The sequence below is a fragment of the Mus musculus genome, chromosome 11 (assembly GCF_000001635.26).
Source record: "Mus musculus strain C57BL/6J chromosome 11, GRCm38.p6 C57BL/6J".
Lineage (NCBI taxonomy): Eukaryota > Metazoa > Chordata > Mammalia > Rodentia > Muridae > Mus > Mus musculus.
In genome coordinates, this window is record NC_000077.6 from 30,774,108 (window position 1) to 30,795,744 (window position 21,637).

Consider the following 21,637-nt stretch of genomic DNA (forward strand, 5'->3'; position numbering starts at 1 on the left):
GTTGTGCTCACCCTCCCCAGTTTAAAAGCCTAGTGTTGTGCTTAACATCTATATAATCCTGAAGTAATCATGTTTGCCATGTTCTAGAAGAAATGGAGTAGATTTCATTTTTTCCTCACCAATTCTGAAGATATGAGAAACTTATTTAATCATGTCCTTTTGCTTGCTTGTAAATGAAATGAGAGTGTTTCCTGGGAACTATTTTTGCTCTGATGTTATATCATTTTGCTACTTATTAAATATTTAAAAAGGAGTTATGATACCCTCTCCCTCCCAGTAAGGTTTTAGGTAGGCTTGGCTGGCCTGGAACTATCCGTAGGATGGCCCTACCCATTTGCTCTTCCCGATGATGGAATTACCAGCATGAGACACCATGGCTGGCTGGCTTTTGAGACAGGATCTCTAGTAGCCCTAGAACTGTTCCAAACTTGCTGGTCTTAACTCCCGACCCCTGCCTTAACCTCCCAAATGCTAGCCAGCAGTTAATCATTCAGAAATAGCAAGTTTACCTTTGACTTGCTAATTGGTTCTTTGTGCCAGAACCTCATTTTTGGTTCTCATTTTTTTAAATGCAAAACTTTTTGCCTTACACATTTTCAATATTTTTTACTCTATTATTATTCTTGTTATTGTTATTATTATTATTATTATTATTATTATTTATGTGTAGGGGTAGTCAGAGGACAACTCTAAGGAACAGTTCTCTCCTGCTTGGCTTCCTGGGATCAAAGCCAGGTCTTTAGGGTTGTTGCCAAATTGCTTTTGCCTGAGGATCCATCTTGTTGACTCTGAATATTTTTATTATGGAAAATATCGAACATATAGAAGAGGACAATAACATAATGAACACCACTTACCAGCAATTATCAAGCCATAGTGAGTTGGAAAATTTGTGATTGATTTTACTTCTGAGTTCCCCCTCTATCTCCATTACTTTGTCTAAGGTTTACTATAATCAAACCTTATGGCAGAACACTTTTAAAAGGCTGATATATGTCTTGCTACATGTGCACTTGTGCCATTACATGCTCGAATAAGTTAGATAAATAAAGATTTACCATATGGATTTTAGGGCTTGAAGTCAGGTTATCAGGCTGGGTAGAAAATAACTCACCAGTCTAAAAAGGGTTTATTAATGATTTTTCATACAGCATCTTTTATCCTTTTAGAAATTAGACTCAGTTCAGGGGCAATAAGTATAGCATGGAATTACTTCTGTTTTAAAAATGAAAACACCGAGACAAATAGGTTAAACAATATAGTAGAAGTAGCATTAATCTTTTTCTAATACTTTTTTTTTGTTCTTTTAAAGGATTAAGAAGTGTTTTTGATTTGTGAGACATATCAGTGAAAGATTTCTGCCTTTCAGATGCTCCAACATGCAGTTTCTCTTAGTGTCCCGTTTATTATTGTTGTTGCTGTTGTTCAGGACACACCAGCAAAGGAGTAGCTCTACCAAAAAAATTGGTGAGAAATATGATTTCTAAATGAAGCCTTTTAAATATATATAATTAACTCCTGTATTGAGGCATCAAGAAAGGCAGTCAGTAAACCATAAACAGTGGGATTAGATGGCCTGAAGCCTGAATGTCTCTTTCGACAGGCATACTATCTGTTTTTGCTGCATGATTGTAGAATACCATTGTATCTGAAATGTACACCTAGTTGTGGCCCATGTCCCCACACCCTGTGCCCCACCCCAACACACACACACACACACACACACAGTGCTGGTTCTGAGACTCCAGGTCTCACACACAAACTAAGCAAGTATGTCCTCCCTGAAGTACATTCTGAGTAGTGGTCTTCCTTCCATAGTCTTACAGAGTGTGAGGCACACTACCCAACCGTGAATAAATGAATGAATGAACATTGAGAAGTGCTTTCCAATAAACTCATCTTCAGAAACCATTTTTCCATTTGTCAGCTTTCTGTTAAGTGAGATTCATTTGTAATGACTCTTCTTTTGTTTGTTTTTCTTTCTTAAATTTTTGTTATTTAAATGCATTTTATACATCAAACATATTAATGAGTATTTTGAGAATCAAATAATACATAAAAATTTGTTCAACTTTTATATACATATCCTTTTATATGCTAAAATATCATTAATGATCATTTACTGCTATCCATAACTAAGAAGCCTATATCTAATGTTGAATACTAAATTGTTTTAAAACATAAGATATGTAAAAATATAAGATACATATTTTTAAAAAAATCCTTTAAGGGAGGAAAGATTTATTTTGTCTTACAGTTTCATAGAGATTTCAGGGTTTCGTGGTAGGACAGATAGGAAAACAGGAGCTCACTGTCCTTTTTGTCACTTGTGGATGGCTGCTGCATTTCATGTGGCAATGGACTAGAAGGCAACAAAGTGAATTTTCTTTCTAAGGAAAAAACCTATTATTACCTTTACTGCTGTGAAATGGGTGTGAGACTAGTATTCTACTGTAAACAAGATTTGTCATAAATGTTTCATGGTCTTCCCTTGTTGACCATCCAAAGGAATGAATATGTTAGCAATCTGAGCTGGTTTCAATAGGTGTTTAGTGGTTTTTGTTTTGTTTTGTTTTGTCAACAATGAAGTGTAGAGGTTTTCTACAGCAGTATGTTTAAAAAACATAAATATAGGTACATACTTTTCTTATTTCTCCACTTGAATGAACTTGATGTTTTTTGGAAGATTCTTTTTTAAAAAATAATTTATTTTTATTTTATCTGTATTGGTGATTTTCCTACATATTTGTCTTTATGAGGATGTCAGATGCCCTGAAACTGGAGTTACAGACATTTGTGAGCTGTCATGTGGTTCTGGGAATTGAACAACAAAATATCCAGACAGTGAAACAAGGGACTGAAGAAGTGGTTCAGTGGTTGAGTGTGGTTCCCATCACCCCCATCAGATGGATCACAACCATCCGTAGCTCCCGTTCCAAGGGATCCCATGTCCTCTTCTGAATCCCCTTCTGTCCTCTCCCCCTCTCTCAACTTGTGTCTTTTGATGTTGAATAAATGTTCTCCCAACCTCCAACTTTTAGCAGCATTGAACTTTGGAGCTAAAAGGAATCTTAGAGACTCTGGGGTCTTTAACTCATTTTAAATGAAAATATTGTGATACTGGGTTGTATGTATTGTGATACTGGGTTGTATGTGGTTGTATATGGTACTGGCCTGTATGTGGGACTTTCTATACCCACTTAGGAAATTAGTCACGGCACCCTTCTGCTGTGAGGTGCTGTGTGTGTGGCGGGGGTGGGGGTGGGGTGGGGGGGTGATGCCCCCTGCCCCGTGCAGATGGGAGAGCTGACCCAGAGGGTCATGAGATTGAGAGAGGTAGTTCTGCCCCCTCATTGGCTATAACACACAGGAGAGTGGGCCCTATACTTCTACTGGGCAGCACAGTAGATCTGGCTTTTATGGAGGGGAGCAAAGTGAGCATGGGAGAGCTGACTCAGCCCCTCATAGGCTTCATCATTTGGGAGAGTGGGCCCTGCTCCTTGACTAGGTAGCCCAGTGGGGCTGGCTCTGGAAGTGTGGGTGCAGGTGACCTGCCATGAGAACAGGAGAGCTGTCCCTGCTTCCTGCCGATGTCCCCATTGGGTGACCTAGCCAGAGCAGTGTTAGAGTACTTGTCGTGGTGGTGCAGATAAGGGAAAGCCAGCAGTCTTGACTAGCTCAGCTACCACCCAGGCCCACATCCAGTACTCTGAATTGGCCCACCCAAAAATCTATCATCTGCGAATGGTTGAGATGTGGAAAGGGCAGAATCTTCGTGGCACAGGGTAATAATTGGATAACTGAGAGGAGTCTTGATCAGGATCCAGTATTGAGGGCATCACAGAAGCCATAGTCTCAAACCAGACCAGTGACTCACTACAATCAACATTTGCAAGTGAAGATGTGAGGACAGAGGAATATATTGTGGGACATACTGTGACATACTACAGCTTACATAATATGTTTTCCATGCTTTGTTTTTGTTGTAGTTGTGTGCGTGTTTTATTTTGGTGGGGAGGTTGCAAGGGAGAAGTGTGGTTATAAGAGGACAGGAAGATAAGTGGGACTGAGTAGTGAGCATGATGTGAAACACCCAAAGAATCGATTAAACAGGTAAAAGAAAAAAAGAAAGAAATTAGGCCTGGTGGCACACACCTTTAATCTCAGCACTTGGGAAGCAAAGAGAGGATCTTTGAGTTCAAAGTCAGCCTGGTCTATGGGAGGACAGTCAGAGCTGCACAGAGAAACCATATTTCCAAAGGAAGAAAGAGAAAAAGAGAAAGAAATTAAGTAGAAAGAAGTTCTCTGGGTATGGTGGTTTTAGGTAGTTTGAGAATAGGTTGGGATGTATAGAAACTTGAAGGCCAGCCTGGGCTGTTGAATTGGGGAATTATGTTAATTAGGAACTCACCAAACAAGCAAACATGGGCTATAAGGTTTGGCTCTGGGGCTAAGGACTTCTGTGATGCTGCTGTGCACATCAGCCTACAGTGTCTGTTGTCTCCTCTTAGTGGTGAGGGAGCCTCGGATCTTTCCCTTCAGTACCAGCATGTTGTTTTCTGTGATGAGGCAAGTGCTGTCTTGGAATCTTGTAGACAGTGATGACCGACAGGGCACTAATCAGTCCCAAGCTCACAGCTTCTTTGCTACTGGCATGGCATGTTGTTTGTTTGTTTATTTGTTCATTTTGCTTTGTTCTCAGCTCATAGAGTCAGCAATTACTGATTGAGCTACAAGAATATAAGAAATAATGTGGAGGTTGTAGATTGTTTCTGGTATCTTTTTCTTTTTCTTTTCTTTCTTTCTTTCTTTCTTTTTTTTCTTTTCTTTTTTTTTTTTTTTTTTTTTTTTTAGTTTTTTTGACATGGGGTTTCTCTGTATAGCCCTGGCTGTCCTGGAACTCACTTTGTAGACCAGGCTGGCATAGAATTCAGAAATCCTCCTACCTCTCTACCTCTGCCTCCCAAGTGCTGGGATTAAAGGTGTGCACCACCACTGCCTGTCTTCCTTTGTTGTTGTCCACTTTATTTTCTAAGTGCATCTTGAGCTCACCTAGACTGTCTAATCAGTGAGCTTCCAAGATTTCTATTAACAGGGTAATATAACAGTCAGGGGCTGCCAAGCTTAGCACACATAAAAGTGTGTGTGTGTGTGAGGCCAGAGGAGGGTGTCTGCATACTCTATTACTTTCTGCCTTCTTTTCTTAAAAAGTTTCTCACTGAATCTGGAGCTAGGCTGGCAGACAGCAAGCCCCAGGGATTCTGCAGTTGTCCTCCTTTAACTGTGCCCCTCACTCTTCAGTGGTAACTTAATATTTGGTCATGCCGTATTTTTCTGTTTTGTTTGTTGTGTTGTGTGTGTTTTGTTTTGTTTTAATGTGGGTGCTAGAGATTTGAACTCAGGTCCTTGAGGTTGCTTAGCAGGCATTCTTAGCCACTAAGCCATCTCCTCAGCCCAAACTTGTTTTATTTTATTTTGTGGGCAGGATCTCCTGATGTAATCCAGGCTGGGTTTGAAGTCACAGAAACTGCCTCAGCCTTCTAAGGGCTAAGAGTATAGGTGTGTAGCACCATGTCTAGCTAGTTACAGAAACTTTCTGACAGCCAAATTTCCCGAAGACCACAGAGATCCTTTTATTATTAGCTATATGTCTGTGCAAAAGAAAGAAGGCTTCTTGACTAAGTCTTAAGGTAGAATTTAATTCAGTAAAGCAGATTTTAGAAAATGTCTTTTAATTTGGGGAATTTTAATGTGGGGAAATAGAAGTGAATGAGTAAATGAGCCATATAAATATTAAATTTATACTCAGGAGCATCAAACTGAAATGGTTAACTTTTGATGCAGTATGCCTCAAGGCTGTTTGTTATTTATTCTTAAGTTTCCATTGCCTGGTGCATTTCTAGCACATAAATAACATTCAACAAAACATTCAAGAAATTGTTTCCTGTAAATTTTTTTAGAGTGCTTGTTTAGAATGCACAAAATTTTTAGTTCTTGCTCCAGAGCAAAATAAAACAGGCCATCACAGTACATGTCTGCAATCCCAGCACTCATCCTTGGCTAGTTGGAAGAAGATCTTTCCTTTATCCATAGTTCAAGAGAGAACTAACTAGAAAAGAATAGTAGTATTAAGGCCAATTTTGCTGAGTAGTATATTGGAAGCTGTCTTTTAGAACCAGTTTGTTTAATGTGACCCAATTTTATTGTTAGTTTGAAGGCTTTTTTTTTCAGAAGAGATTTCCATTCTTGCTATGTAGCCCAGACTAGCTGTGATCTCAAATGCTCCTGTCTCATCTTTCCAAGTGCCAGCGCTGCTGAATTTATAAGCTTGTGCCACCATGCCAGGTCTCTTATTTAGGAGCTATTGATAGATTTGTTTGTTTTTTGAGACAGTCTTAATTTTATCCCAGACTGGGCTCAGAAGTCACTATGCAGTCAAGTAGAACTCAAATGAATGACAGTTCTTCTACCCTAACCTCTGAATTGCTGGAATTACAGATGAAAACTATCACCTGATAAGATTTCAGATATAAAAAACAAAAGGTCAGTGTGTGTGTGTGTGTGTGTCTGGCAGCAGGGGTGGGGGGTAGTTTGGGGTGGGAGCAAATCAGAGGACAACTTGTAAGAGAATTTTTCCCTTCTTCTATTTGGGTCCCAGAGGATTGTCTTCATCACCCATCTTGCTGGCCCAGTTATAAATAGTTTTACTTTTTTGAAATAACATTGCCCCTCCCCCTTCAAATTAAATTAATGGTTTAATGATAATATAAACTGTAAGCCAGGACATTTTCAGGAGCAAATCAGGGAATAATATGATTTAGAGGAGTCCTTGGAGTCAGAATGTGTTCAATGTTGCTTTATTGGTGACAATAATTAGAACTTTATAGTCTAGTAATTGGGTTTGGGGATATGGTTTAATTGGTGAATTGCTTGCCTGGCACATGGGAAGCCCTGACACCCCAAAACTGGTCGTGGTGAACTTCTCTAATTCTGGCATTGGAGGCAGGAGGATCAGAAGTGCAACCTCATCATTGGCTTCTTAATGAATTGGAAGCCTCTCTGGGCTCTAGCTTCTCTGATTCGTGGTTTTATTTTACTAGTGATACATATATATATATATATATATATATATATATATATATATATATGTATCACTAGTAAATATATATATTAATAAATACATATATTAACTTTAAAATTCCTTGTAATAAAAACATTTGATGACATCATTTTGTTTTATTAACTTATTACTGTTCTTGGTGTACCAGGTTTTTCTGAGATTAAAAATCTAAAAGTATTTGGTGACATACTGTGAAGATGTGAGGGGGAAAAAGCTGGAAATACTTTGATGTTGTCTTGTCTTTTTTACTGTGGGAGGATGAAACATGGTTTGTCATTTGTATGTTCTGGCTTGGTTAAGGAATGGTCTATTCAAAAGTTTAATAATAATTACTAAGATTTTTAAGTATTTTGAGATAGCACTTATTTTTAGTCCTACTGAAAACTTAATGTGAAAGTTTCAAGTTGAATTAAAATGATGGTTGCTAGTCTTTACTTCCATTTTTAGAATCCAATTTCTTGGTTTTTTTAAGATTTATTTTTAATTAAGTGTATTTATGTTGGCTATGCATGCATATGTGCACATGCACACAGATGCTTACAGAGAGGGCACAGGACTCCCTTGGGGCCAGAGTCAGAGGCAGTTGTGAGCGGCTGACATAGATGCAAGTAACCAAACTCAGGTGCTCTGACAAATTACTTTGCTGAGTCATTTCTCCAGCCCCACAGGGCTTATTACAATTTAGTAGTCCCAGTAGTTTTGACAAACTTAAATCTAAAATGCTTCTTAAAAATAAACATTGTAAACAGCTCCATGACTCTGCTGCAGAGATCCTTCCACTGTATTTCTCCCCTAAAGATTGACCTGTACTGTGTGTTCCTCTTCTCATTTTATCCATGTCTCTTTTTGTGTTGAGTTTATTTTATTTTAGCTTTTGAGATTTGGGATGGTTTCATGTGGCCCAGGCTAGCCTGATATAGATCAGGATGGCATATAGACCAGGCTAGCCTGATATAGATCAGGATGGCATTGGATTTCTATTCTTCTGGTCTCCACCTCCAGGTGCTGGAGTTTTGGTGAGTGCTGTACATCCAGTTTTATCTCATGCTGCGGTGGAACCCAAGCCTCAAGTATGCTATGCAAGACCTCCACCAACTAAGTCCTATCATATCACTTTTGATACCATAGATTAACATCACTTATTCTTTAAAATGAAATCATAATAGGCATTCTTGGCTGTTTGGTGGTTCTTTGTAATTTGGACAAGGTCTTCTGTAGCTCATGAATGAAAATAAAAAGGAAAGAAAGGGACATGACTGTTCCTAGGTATGGTGGAGGAGAAAAGTTTATTGTAGATATAAGGAAGACCTAGTGAGAGGCAGGCCCATCTGAGAGAGTCCAAGATAGTCATGACCCTGAACCATATGGAGAGAGGGGGAGTGCAACCAAATATAGCAGTTAGGAGGTCAAAGGTACAAAAAGGAGCAGGTAACCAAAATATCCGATTTATTCTGGGAAGAGCCTCTGGGTGAATGGCAGCCCAGCCTCTGGGTTGGAGAGTTCAGAGTAGAGGTTGGGGTGTTTAGTGTGCTTTTACTGCTTTTTAAAAATTTATTTATCTATTTATCTATCTATCTGTCTATCTATCTATCTATCTATCTATCTATCTATCTAATGCACATGAGTACACTGTTGCTGTCCTCAGACACACCAGAAGAGGCATCAGATCCCATTACAGATGGTTGTGAGCCACCATGTGGTTGCTGGGAATTGAACTCAGGACCTCTGGAAGAACAGTCGGGTGCTCTTGACTGTTGAGCCATCTCTCCAGCCCCGCTTTTACTGCTTAATAATGATTCTTACTATCTTACTGAGAATAATGATGTCAAATATCTGCTTGGTAGTCATCTGAATGGTCTCTTTTGAAAGGTACCTGTAGTGATGAGTTTAGCTACACTGCTTTGTGCTCCTGGCTGGTTGCACACGGGTGCCCAGGAACTCTTTGGATCTGTGGATGAAAGACACACACATTAGATTATTTTTGAAATGCCTTGGCTAACTCAAAGGCCAGGCAGTTCTAATCCTCCACCTGACTACCATAGATTTTTCTCCAGTACTCCTAACTCAACACTCTGAAAATCCATGATCTACCTTTGTTGCACTGTGCCTTCTGGGCGGGCCCCTACATTTTGCTGCCTCTTTTGGGGGCCACATTCCTTCTTACTACATTTTGGATGATTTTCCTTCCACAGCTCTAAATCTGATCTGTCTCCCTAAGAATCAAGGAGATTCTTTCTCTCCTCCCCTCTTCCGAGTCTTGGTCTGAGCAAATCTAAGGGTTCCACTCCATCTCCCTTTGCCCAGTCATTAGCCACTGACATCTTTATTGATCTATCAAAAACCAATTTGGGACAGGGACCTTCAGTGTTTGGACAAGCAGATTCCCAATTAAATCAAAGCATTAGGACCAATCCCCAACAGGTACCTGCCCTTTGAACTTTTAAAAATTGTCTTTGTCTTAACAGTTTGCAGGGGGTGTGTGTGTGTGTGTATGAGAGAGAGAGAGAGAGAGAGAGAGAGAGAAATTTGAATATTCATTATTTGTCAGATATGTATTCCAAATTTTAAGTTGGACTTTTAATTTTTTTTCATTTTTTATTAGGAATTTTCTTATTTTACATTTCAAATGCTATGCCAAAAGTCCCCCCTCCCTTCCCCCCTCTCCTACCCATCCACTCCCACATCTTGGCCCTGGCATTCCCCTGTACTGGGGCATATAAAGTTTGCAAGACCAAGGGGCCTCTCTTTCCAATGATGGCCGACGAGGCCATCTTCTGCTACATATGCAGCTAGAGACACGAGCTCTGGGGGTACTGGTTAGTTCATATTGTTGTTCCACCTATAGGGTTGCCGACTCCTTTAGCTCCTTGGGTACTTTCTCTAGCTCCTCCAATGGGGGCCCTGTGTTCCATCCAATAGCTGACTATGAGCATCCACTTCTGTGTTTGCCAGGCCCCGGCATAGTCTCACAAGAAACAGCTATATCAGGGTCCTTTCAGCAAAATCTTGCTGGAGTATGCAATGGTGTCTGCGTTTGGAGGCTGATTATGGGATGGATCCCTGGGTGCGGCTGTTTCTAGATGGTCCATCCTTTTGTCTCAGCTCCAAACTTTGTCTCTGTAACTCCTTCCATGGGTGTTTTGTTCCCAATTCTAAGAAGGGGCAAAGTAACCACACTTTGAATTTGAATATTCATTCTTTGTCAGATATGTATTCCAAGTATTAAGTTGGACTTTTAGTTTTTAATGACACTATATTATTAGTGGTATGACTTCAAGCACCGCGTACTTTTTGATTGTTTCCTTTAGATTGGGTCTTTTACTGCTCTGGAACAGAAGGCAAGTGTAACTGCCAGTAATCCCAAGAAATCTGCCTGTCTCAGCCTCCTCAGTGCTGGCGTTACAGGGAGCGTTCGTTATTACACCTATTTTAAGACGCTTGAATTCTGGGATTGAACTCTTTCCTTCTCCTAAACAAGTACTTTACTAACTTACATTTACCTTTTCTAAAAAACAATTCAGTTTTTGTTATTTGTTTGTTTGTTTGTTTGTTTTTTGTTTTTGGTAAGTATTCTTTGGTGTTACCACTCTAGTTGATGGCATTATCCTAGGAGAGTGGAGCCTGAAAATGAGGCACACTAAAGTCTCATGTACTAGTCAACTTTATTCAGAGCATCAGACAGTTTATATTCTGAGGCTATCTTGAAGGTTGAACAAGGTCATATGAGCGAAGGTCACATGTTTAGGCTACATACAGTCAAGGACAACTTGTGTTTGGAATCATCATCTAAATAATAATGATGAAGTAAATCCACTCCTGTCGGGCTGGGGGCTCCAGGAAATAAAGGGGGTGGGAGAGTCCCGCCAAAGTTCCGGTCCGGTGCTCTTTGCGGGCAGATGTGGGGGACTGCCGAGCACTCTCTACACAGGTGGGGGTCTGGCTGTGGGAAGCCATGGTACCCCAGCCCTCGGGGGTAAAGAGGGAGCAATCTGGGGTCTCTGGACTGGTTCTCAGTCTCAGACATACCAGACGTCCCTGTATGTCGAGGAAGAGCTGAGAACAGGCTCTCAAACGGACTCTGGCCCAGGGAGGGTAGGGGGTGAGCCCTGACAGTTTACCGTGGGGACAAGAGTCTGGCTTGCTCAGGGTGCTTCGGTTGGCTTGGGCTGCTAAGGTGGCTTGGGTTGGCTGATGACTGTGGCTGGAGTGCAGGTCCGGTGGGAGGATAGACAAGGCTCTTTAGGGGAAGGCCTATTCCATTGTTCAAGCATGGCAGGTCTTGATGAGCAGAGATGGTCTATGGTTTTAGAGCTTTATTGCAGAAAGGCAGAGAAAACGAGAGAAGGTAAAAAAGGAGAGGCCGGCAGTGGCCACTTGGAAAGGAGGAGGAAAGGGGGTTGGTAGAAGGAGAGCTAGAGATGAGAATGAGGTAAGAGCTTAAGAGAGAGGAGGGGCTAAGCAGTCCCTTTTATAGTGGGCTGCCTGCTTACAAGGTAGCTGTGGGGAGGAGCATACCTGACTATTGTTAGGTAACTGAGAGTAGAGACTAGCCAGAATGCCAGGAGCTTAGGACATTGTCTGCATGAATTATAGTCACAGGATTATGGAGTTGGGGGCTCCGTGGTATCAGGTGCCTATGTCTGGGAATGTGGCTCACTGTTCCATCCTTGTAGAGTTTTCTACTGGATCTCTGGAGTAAGCTTCGCTCAACCAGAAAGCAGGCTTCCTTTCACGGTCCCACACACTCCTATTTACTCTTCTTGGGAGGCTTAGAATTATATCCCAAGAACAACTTATGTTATAGAGGAACAGAAATTACAAGTCTCTCATTTTGTTTTCTTGGAGTTTTCTGACATGTTCTCAGAATTATCCTCTCATTCATATATATAATTTTTCCCGTAATCTGTGTTCCAGCACTTTGGAAAGATTTCTTTAATGAACAATATTTTGAGAAAGGCTGAGAAAGAACTGCTTGTGGATTGTGGGGTAAAGGAAATAGATTTCTGAGTAAGTCCCTTAAAATCGTTAGCTTTTCACCAACTTTAGACCTTTGAGGAAGCCTTCTCCTTGGTTTCTTCATGTAGTATTAAAACTTGAATTTCATGTTTTTCTTGTGTGTCTGCTGTTGTAAATGCAGTGGGTTGCAGAGCAGTATTGTCAGTCTATTGGAACCTGTTCTTCCAGTTTTTATGTATTCTAATACAGGGAACGCAGATGTGGAGGGTCTTGGGCACCCGAGTCCTGGCAGGGTCTGAAGCCGTCACCAAAAGTGGGGGATATTTTGAATTCCTCTTTTATCTCTAGTATACATAAGTGATGATTTATTCTTTTAGTTTTTCAACATAGAGTTTCTCCATGTAGCCCTGGATGTCCAGGACTTACTTTGTAGACCAGGCTGGCCTTGAACTCAAAGAGATCTGCTTGCCTCTGCCTGCTAGAATCAAAGCTGTGTGCCACAAGGCCTAGCGGTCCCTTTTTTTTTTTTTTTTTAAAGGATAGTATGCTTTCATTTTTAGTAGCATGTAGATGACTGTAGGTTTCATTTTCTAAGTTTATAGTAAGAGGAAGAGGCTTCAGGAAGTTGGAAACTTGTTTAGCATGTTGTTGGCTTTTCAAGTCTAACACTTTTTCTTGTTGAAACAAAGTCCAACAAACCTAGAACTTTGGCTTTTCCTTATGTGTGTCACCGTGCCTGATTGTAGAGTCTTTATACATTATTGTCATGTATCCACTTGCTTGAACGGACTATATGATTAGGAAACATTCACAGGCAGAGTCAAAAAAAGAAATCTCAGGCCCCATTTTCTCTTTCCTCTCTAACACACATTCTGACTGTACAAAGGTAGTGGGTACAATGATATTGTACCTGGAAATGATAAAGAAAAGCCAAATACATTGAAGATAGCTTAAGAAAATAAAAAGAGATATTCTCATTCATTCATTCATTCATTCATTCATTCATTTTTTTTTTCCTTTTTTGAGACAGGGTCTCACTATGTTTTCTTGGCTGTTCTGGAACTCACTATGTAAACCAGCTTGGCCAAAAGGAAATGTTCTGAATAGATTAAGAATTTTTTGGTCTTTCTGGAAGTTAGAAAATTTGAGAAGTAGGCATAAGTTTAATTCTATTTTAGGCCTTGGGAGTAATAATTCTCTCTCTCTCTCTCTTTCTCTCTCTCTCTCTCTCTCTCTCTCTTTTAATGTAAGTATTTTAAGTCTACCAGCGATCCTCAACGTGGTTTAGGACTTTACATATCTAGTAATTTGTTGGAGATAAATTTTGAATTCGTTCTTATTCCTTAAATATATCAAGGAAGGAACCCCTTGGCTGGATGTGGTGTTTCACACCTTTAATCCTGGCACTTGGGCAGAGGTAGGTTGTGTTAATCTTACCAGGTGAGAATCAGACCACTATCTCAATTTTGATCTAAATTTCAAGCAAGTTTTAATTAAATACTAGCCAGGATGATGAACTCTGGCCAGGTCTATTCTAGGGTTCTTAGAAAATGGCCATGAGCTGTCCAGGGCAAGAGGTAAGACGTTACTCCCTGGCACGCTTCTGGCTCTAGAGTTGGATTAAGGTTCTCCCTTCTCTAGATCCAAGCATATTTTATTAAAATTTTCACTATCTCCTGTGTCAGTCAAGCTACCCGACTCTTTAAAAGGGAAAAGGGAGAAAAGCAGAACAGCTTTAAAAAACAAAAGAATCTACAAAAAAGTTAATTGAAAAACCACAGCATGGGATAGCATGGGATTGATATGCATAGGTAATCTTAAAGGAATCATGTGCTGTGATTCCATCTTTTGATATAAGCAACCTGTGGTTTGCTGCCATCTTAGTGTTGTCCCCCTATCAGGATGGTGGCAGCCATTTGGCTGATAGCCATCTTTACTAAGGTTGGAGAGTATGAATGTCATGTGACTTCACCACCATCTAGGTTAAAGGTGACCACATGTTTTAGCCTGATTTAGCCATTTTGTGGTTCTTTTTTCCCATCTTTATCCTCCTAGGGCTTTTTTTTTTTCCTTTTTAATGGTTTTAGAGCTTTATTATAAAAAGGAGGGGGAAAGAGAGAAGGTAGAAAGAGAGAGAGGTTGGCCATGGCCACATGGAGAGAGGAGGGAAGGGAGAGAAGGAGGGCTAGAGATGAGAGTAAGAAAGGTGAAAGCTTAAAAAGACTATCCTCCTAGTTTAACATCTATCACTAGATAGGAGAGAAAGGATAGAAGGCAGAGAGAAAGAAAGAGGTCCTTGAATCTAGTTTTTTCTTCTTGTTTCTTCTTTGAGCCTGACAACTAACAAACAACAACTACCACCAACCCCACCTTTCTGGGTCCTAGCATTTATATTGCCTCTGAAAAATTCCCAGAATTCCAAATATTACATAATCACAGAAACTATCTGCAGCTGGCAAAACCACGTCCTCTAGTGCATAAGACATAGTCAGCTGCTATGGTCAGTTTATTGCAGCCCCCAAATGAAAACATATTCTTAGAATATTGTTGTGTTTTTAAAGAAACCAAAATTCCAAAATTCTCACTGCATGCAACCTGGTATAAACCAATGAAGGAGGCAACAACACGTCTCCAGGATATTTTGGACTAGGATGGATTTTTATGATAATTCCTGTCCTGAAAAGGTTTATGAAAGAGGACTTAAAACTGGTGCTTGTTTAATAACGTATTAAAATGGTACCTTCATGTGTTCATATATAAGAATATACCTTGTGCTGGCAGCCAAAGTTTGTAATATAAGAGTCTCCCAGGTGATATTGGTTTTAAAAATATAAAAAAGTCATGGAGAAAATGGAGGCATGCCACTGTGAGGCAGGGCTGGAGTTTCTAAAAAGAGAGCTGAGTTCCATGAGCCATGTTGACCAGGTGCTTGCGTATAAAGGCAAACAAAGCTTTGTGTCTTCTGCCTTCATCCAGTTGGGATAAGCACGTATCTTGATGTACTTCCTGCTTGTCTAGGTATGCATTTGGGTCAACCAAACTTGTTTAAGGGAAATGGAAATGTGGCTTGTTATGTTAATCCCAAAGCTAGGAGGAGAAAGACCACTGAATCATTACCGCCATATTAATTAAAGCAATCAATTAATTTAGAACAAGGTTTTTTATTTGTGTACATGGGCTGCCCTCCAACCCCAAGGTGGGGTTTGAGAGGTAAACATTGGATGCAAGTGGGTTTCCAACTGGGGGAATTGCTGAGTGATGTATGGAGGGATAGGCAGGGCTATAGGAACAGAACCTAAGCATATCAAGCACTTGAAACAAGACATAGTTGTAAGGTATCATAATAAGGTAGCCATAACAACTCCTTAGAAACAAGGCTAAGGTTGCAAAATGGTTATAAACAATTTTTTAAAACAATGATGATTGCCATTTCTGGAATAGGCAATACCAGAACCATTTGTAGTTGAGGTTGCAGCTGGGGCATAGCCCAATCCTTGAGAAACAGAGGCTTAATCAGAAATAGGATGAACCTTGATCATCTTTGGATGGATTCGAAGCCTAAGATGGAGGCAGTCAGTCTGTTTCCTCATTTATCTTACATGAACAGCAGCTACCAGCATCTCAGGGAGTATCTGTTCTTAATCAAGGGGCTTTTAGGTGAGAGACATTATTGTTTTGTGGATCTCTTATGCACAGTTATTAGAACTTAGAACATGGGGCTGGAAAGATCAGCAGTTAAGAGCACTGACTGCTTTTCCAGAGGTCCTGAGTTCAATTCCCAGCAACCACATGGTGGCTCACAACCATCTGTAATGGGATGCATTGCCCTCTTCTGGTGTGTCTGAAAACAGTGACAGTGTACTCATATACATAAAATAAATAAATTAAAAAAAAAACCCCAAACAACTTAGAACATAACTGACTCATTTAGTGAATCTCTTGTGAGTTTGAAGCCAGTCTGATCTACATGGTGAGTTCCAGGCCAGCTAGGGCTATATAGTGGGACCCTGCCTAAAGGAGGGAGCAAGAGATGTGAACACTCATTATTAGTCTTAAGCTTGCTTATTGCCAAAGCTTTTTCTAAGTTAAAAATTGAATATACTTTTGAGATAAACTGTCAGTTTATTTTTATTTAGTTCTTTGGAGAGTGGGTATCACTATGCAGCCTTGACTGGTCTGAAACCCACTGTGTAAATCAGACTGGGTATGAACTTTTAATATTACCTATCCTTTTACTGCTGGGATTATGGGGGTACCACAAATGGTAGGGGTATTGGAGATACAGCTTAGTGGTAGAATGTGTCAGGCCTTAAATTTACTTCCAATGCTGGGGATGTGATCTGATAAGACAACAGTGTTCTAATTTGGCTTTATTATTAAATGCTTGATAATATGTTGATTAAAGTACAGAATAATTATTTTGTATAAATATAAAATTCTTAGTAGTATTTAGAAGTTAAGGTCCATCACATTCATGATAGGCTTTTTTTTTCCTTTTTTCTTTTAAATCTGTACATTATAAATTTACTTTCTTGACATTTCACACTGAGGAGTTCTTTTTTGAAGGGTCTCATGTAATCCAAACTGGCCTTGAACTCCTGATCCTCTTTTATCACTTCCCGAGTGCTGGTATTGTAGATATGCACTACCATGTCTGGCAGGTTGTCCATGTTATATATAGCACATTACAGGATTTTCTTTATAAATTTTTACACTTATTTATTTGATTTTTTTAAAATAGGCTGAGCACAATGGATGGATTTTATCGTGTGTGTGTGTGTGTGTGTGTGTGTGTGTGTGTTTTCCCATTTATTATACCATGGAACATCAGCTTAGTTAGTATGGACAACATAGTAAGGAACACGATTGAATAGATTAATTTTTAACAGCTTTGTTTTCCTTTTGCAGTTATATCCGACTTTATGGGAGAAAATTTAGCAAAGAAGATCATGTTCTTTTTATTAAGTTACTGTATGAGCTGGTATCAATTCCAAAACTAGAAATCAGCATGATGCAGGGATTTGCCCGTCTCTTGATCAACTTGTTAAAGTAAGTCTATTTTCTGTTATTCCTGGAGAGATTTTGTTTTTTTTTTAAGTGTTAGTGAATGAGAATCAGTTTTGAGAATAGTTTCCCATAGTTTAACTGTATGTTTTGATTTAAAAATTTATTTTCTCTGTGAAGCTTTTAGTTGTACATGTTCAATTATAGGTGGTTAGGTTTTTATATATGCTTATTGTTTGCTCCATGGGGTATAAACTATTCTTGTACCCAGCAAAGGGTAGAAACTACACATATGGTGTACCAAAACAGGAAACTTGAGCGCCAGAGAGATAACATTTAGTGCTCTAGCAAAGGACCCAGAATCCACATGCCAGATCACAGTTATCCATAATTCCATGTCTAGGCTATCCCTTGCCTTCTTTGATTGTTGAGAGTACCAGGTGTGCATAGTGTGTACATACACACACACACAGGCAAAACTCTCACACACAGAAATAAATCCTCAAAAAATGTAAAAGTATGAAATTCCTCTCCAGTAATGGTGGCACAAGTTTAAATGCTTTTTTAAATTAATTGTGCTTGGTGTTGAGAAGCACAAGTTTTTCCTTAGTGCTCATTCTACCAGTGACAGGCAAAACACCCACACTGTGATTACCTGTCCTCTTTGTGTATATACTCGGTAACCATGCATCTGTATAAATGTTTGCATATATTTCTTTTCTTTTTTTAATTAGAAAAAAGGAACTTCTTTCAAGAGATGATTTAGAGTTACCTTGGAGACCACTTTATGACTTGGTAGAAAGAATATTATATTCCAAGACAGAGCACCTGAGATTAAATTCATTTCCTAAGTAAGTATTAAAGTGCTTCTTTGAGGCCTGGCCCCTGTGCTTTAGGAGAGTGAATACAATGGGGAAATAATGGGTTAAGTAAGCAAATGCTTTGCCCTTGTTTTGTTTGTTTATTATTTATTTATTTATTGTCTGAGACAAGCTCTCTTGCCATAACTCTGGCTGTTCTGGAACCCACCATGTATGTAGACCAGGTTGTCCTTAAACTCACCAAGATTCTCCTACCTTTGCCTCCCTAGTGATACTACTGTGCCCAGTGCAAATTCATATTTTACTGTGCTCATTTCTATGTAACTTGACTTTGACTTTTACCCTTTTGAAGCTATTTGATTCTGTATTTTTTTTCAAAGCTTTTTCACTGAGACATCTCAACAGTCATCCTTACCATACTTCAGTCATTCTTTTGTTATTAGATGCAGTGGATATCTGCCATTCTTTTTTTCTTCTTAAAAAGTTACTTTTTTTCATTTGTGTGTGATTGTGTGAGTTCATGTGCACTACATGTGTTTAGCCTACTTTGGAGGACAGCAGAATGCATTGAGTCTTGGAATTGGAGCAGCTGCAGGTGGTTGTAAGCCGCCGTGTGGGTTCTAGGAATTGAACGTGGGTCATCTGTAAGAGATGCAAATGCTCTTAATCACTGAGCCATCATTCCACAAAACAATCCCCACACGCCAAACTGGCATTTTATGTACTTTACTTCATTAAGTAATGTAAATGTTTTAAGTAAGGGCCTTCCGTCTTTCCCAGGGCACTCTACACAAGTAGAGGAATGGTGGGTCCGTCCACCCCATACAGAACAAACATGCATGAGTGGTCCTCTGCTCGTCCTCCAAGTGCTGCGTCTTCACATGCCCGGACAAAGTCTCGGTGTTACTAATTAACTACACTTAGGATAGAAGCTGTTCAAATGCCAGTCCTTGGTTTTTGTCATTTCCTTGTAACATTTAGAACTATGGCTGTCTTGCTGATTATTGGTTCCTTGCATGTACATCATGATTATTGAAGACCTAATGTTGAAAATTTTTGTTGTATTTATTTTAAATGTGCAAAGTATAACATGATCATTTGTCACTCTGTGCTGCTAGGCAGTCATCGCAGACTAAGTATCATCTTCACGTACATGGTTTTGTCTACTGTGATTACTTTTCCTCCAATGTTTTAGTATCCATGCTCTTTGCAAATTTGGCTTAAGATATGTAATTAAAGTTTACTTTTTAGAAATTAAAAATTATTTGTTTTTTGGTTTTTTTTTTTTAAGACAGGGTTTCTTCATGTAGCCTTGGCTATCCTGGAACTACTTCTGTAGACTGGGCTATATTCTACTCACAGAGATCTGCCTGCCTCTGCCTGTCAGGTGCTGTGATCAGAGGTGTGCGGCACCACCATCTGGCTTAAAAGTTAATTCTTAAAAGCAAGCTCTTGTTAGGTAGCTAAGCTTCAGATTCTTGGTAGCCCAGACTAGCCTTGGCCTTATAATCCAGTTGCCTCTGCATCTAAGTACTGGGATTGTTGGCATAAATACGCCACTTGTTCTTTAGGTTTTATTAACTGTTTTCAGTTACAACCCCAAGTGAGATCACTTATTTACTGATTTCCTGAAGAACATTGTTTATGTGTCTGTATTAACTTTTCTCTTTCATAAGTCAAAATTTTAAACACTGGTGTGATTTCTTTCACTTTCTTAGACATGTTGATATTGCCTCAAATCTAAGGCCTAGGTCAACAGTCTGAACTTCTTGCATGTGACTGCAAATGGCAGATTTTTTAAAGGTTTTTAGATTATAGATTTAGTGGTGAAGAATGAAAGTGTATAAATGGAGCAGTGAAAAATGATTACAGGCAGTTGTGAACTTAGCCCTTAGTTGGATTTTGGGCAAGTGGTATATGTAGTCATGAATCATGTTGTCCTTGAGGTTTCTTATCTTACAATTAGGAAACTTCCAACCATGGGCAAACTGAAATTCATATGAAACTGAACGGTACTGTGTACAAATAGACTTCTTAAAAATTCTTGATAAGGGCTGGGAAGATGGCTCAGTGGTTAAGAGCACTGTCTGCTCTTCCAGAGGACCTGAGTTCAATTCCCAGCACCCACATGGCAGCTGACAAATGACTATAGCTCCAGCTCCAGGGAATTCGACACCCTCACACAGACATATATGCAGGTAAAACACCAGTGCACATAAAACAAAATCCTGTAAAACAAAACAAAATTGACACAGAAAAAACAAGTATACTGTGACTAATACAGTACCTAGACAACTAAGGGAAGGTTACAGAAAAGTTTAAGAGAGCAAGCAAACCAAACCAAAAAAGGATAAGAGTATAATTTCTTATTGAAAGTGTGCTTAGCATTTGCAAGGCCCCCGGCTCAATTTCTAGTACTAAATACCATCCATATTCATTCTCTATACTCAGTGACAAAAATAAATACATACAAACAGTACTTTTGGGGAGGCCACTTGGGTCAGCAGGGAAAGGTGCTTGTTCCGAAGGTCTAATGTCTGGAACAATTGAACTGACTCCACAGAGTGTCTGTGACCTCTTCATGCACTCATGGTGCATATCCTACTCCCACATCATGCACACATCCACAAGAATAATAACCTTAAAATCATTAATATATAAGTACCACTTTAACTTTAAAAGAGAATTATTATAAAACAGTTTCAAACACGCAGATGTCATTAAAACAAAATTACCTTAAGCTAGGCATGGTGCTACACACCTTTAATCCCAGTATTCTGGAGGCAGAGGCAGGTGGGTCTCTGTAAATCTACAAAGTTAGATCAGGATAGCCAAGACTACACAGAGAAATCCGAACAAAAACCCAACAAAACAAAACAAAACCAGACCTATTTAACATAAATTTGTTTGGATTGTAAAAAGAAAAGATCAAACATTTTATGCAAACAAATATAAGGACAGGAAAGATGGCAAGGTAGTTAAGATCACTGACTGCTCCTACAGAAGACTTGAATTTGATTCCACATGGCAGTTCACAATGTTTTACAACTGCCTTTGGGGAATATGACCCTCTTCTGGCCTCTTTGGGCACTATGCACACATATACTGTAGACCAAACACTCATAAAATAAAATATATAAAACCAAGCATGATGATGCACACTCTTAATCCCAGCACTCAGGAGGCTGAGGCAGGTGGATCTCTGTGAGTTAGAGGCTAGCCTGGTCAACATAGTTTCAGGAAAGTTGAACTATATATTGAGAATCTATCTCAAAAAACAAAACAAATACAAATAAAGAAATGAAGTCATAAGAAAAGGAAACACATATTGAAATACATATTAGGGCTTAGGAGAAAGAATATAACAGATGTATTACATAGAGGCAAAAGAATGACTAGTGAGAGGAAATAATGTAAAGCCACAGGGAATGTGTACAGTAGACTTCTGGGAAGAGTATCAGTAAAAATGAGATCTGGAATTCGGTGCTCAAAGAATAATACATAGCTCGGTGTGGTAGGCAGATCTCTGTTAGATCAAGGCCAGTCTGGTTTACATGAGTTCTAGGAAGCCAAGGTTACCTAGAGACCCTGTCTCAACAATAGCAAAAAAGAAAAGAAAGGAAAAAGAAAAGAAAGAAAAGAAAGAAAAAACATCATCCTTGTCTAATGTGTTTTCGAGATAAGGTTTCAGATGCACTCCAGAACCAAGACTAGCCTTGAACTCTAGATCTTTTGC

At 39.4% G+C, this 21,637-nt stretch overlaps 1 protein-coding gene across 3 annotated transcripts in view; it reads left to right on the plus strand.

The window, feature by feature from the left end:
- Positions 1 to 21,637, plus strand: part of Psme4 (proteasome (prosome, macropain) activator subunit 4) — a 109,376-nt gene that overhangs the window by 2,333 nt on the left and 85,406 nt on the right. For all 3 annotated transcript variants that reach the window (NM_134013.3, XM_017314207.2, XM_011243649.3), the window contains exons 2-3: positions 16,985 to 17,125; positions 17,815 to 17,931. In NM_134013.3, coding sequence (NP_598774.2) covers positions 16,985 to 17,125; positions 17,815 to 17,931 — 258 coding nt within the window. The remainder of the gene's footprint in view (positions 1 to 16,984; positions 17,126 to 17,814; positions 17,932 to 21,637) is intronic.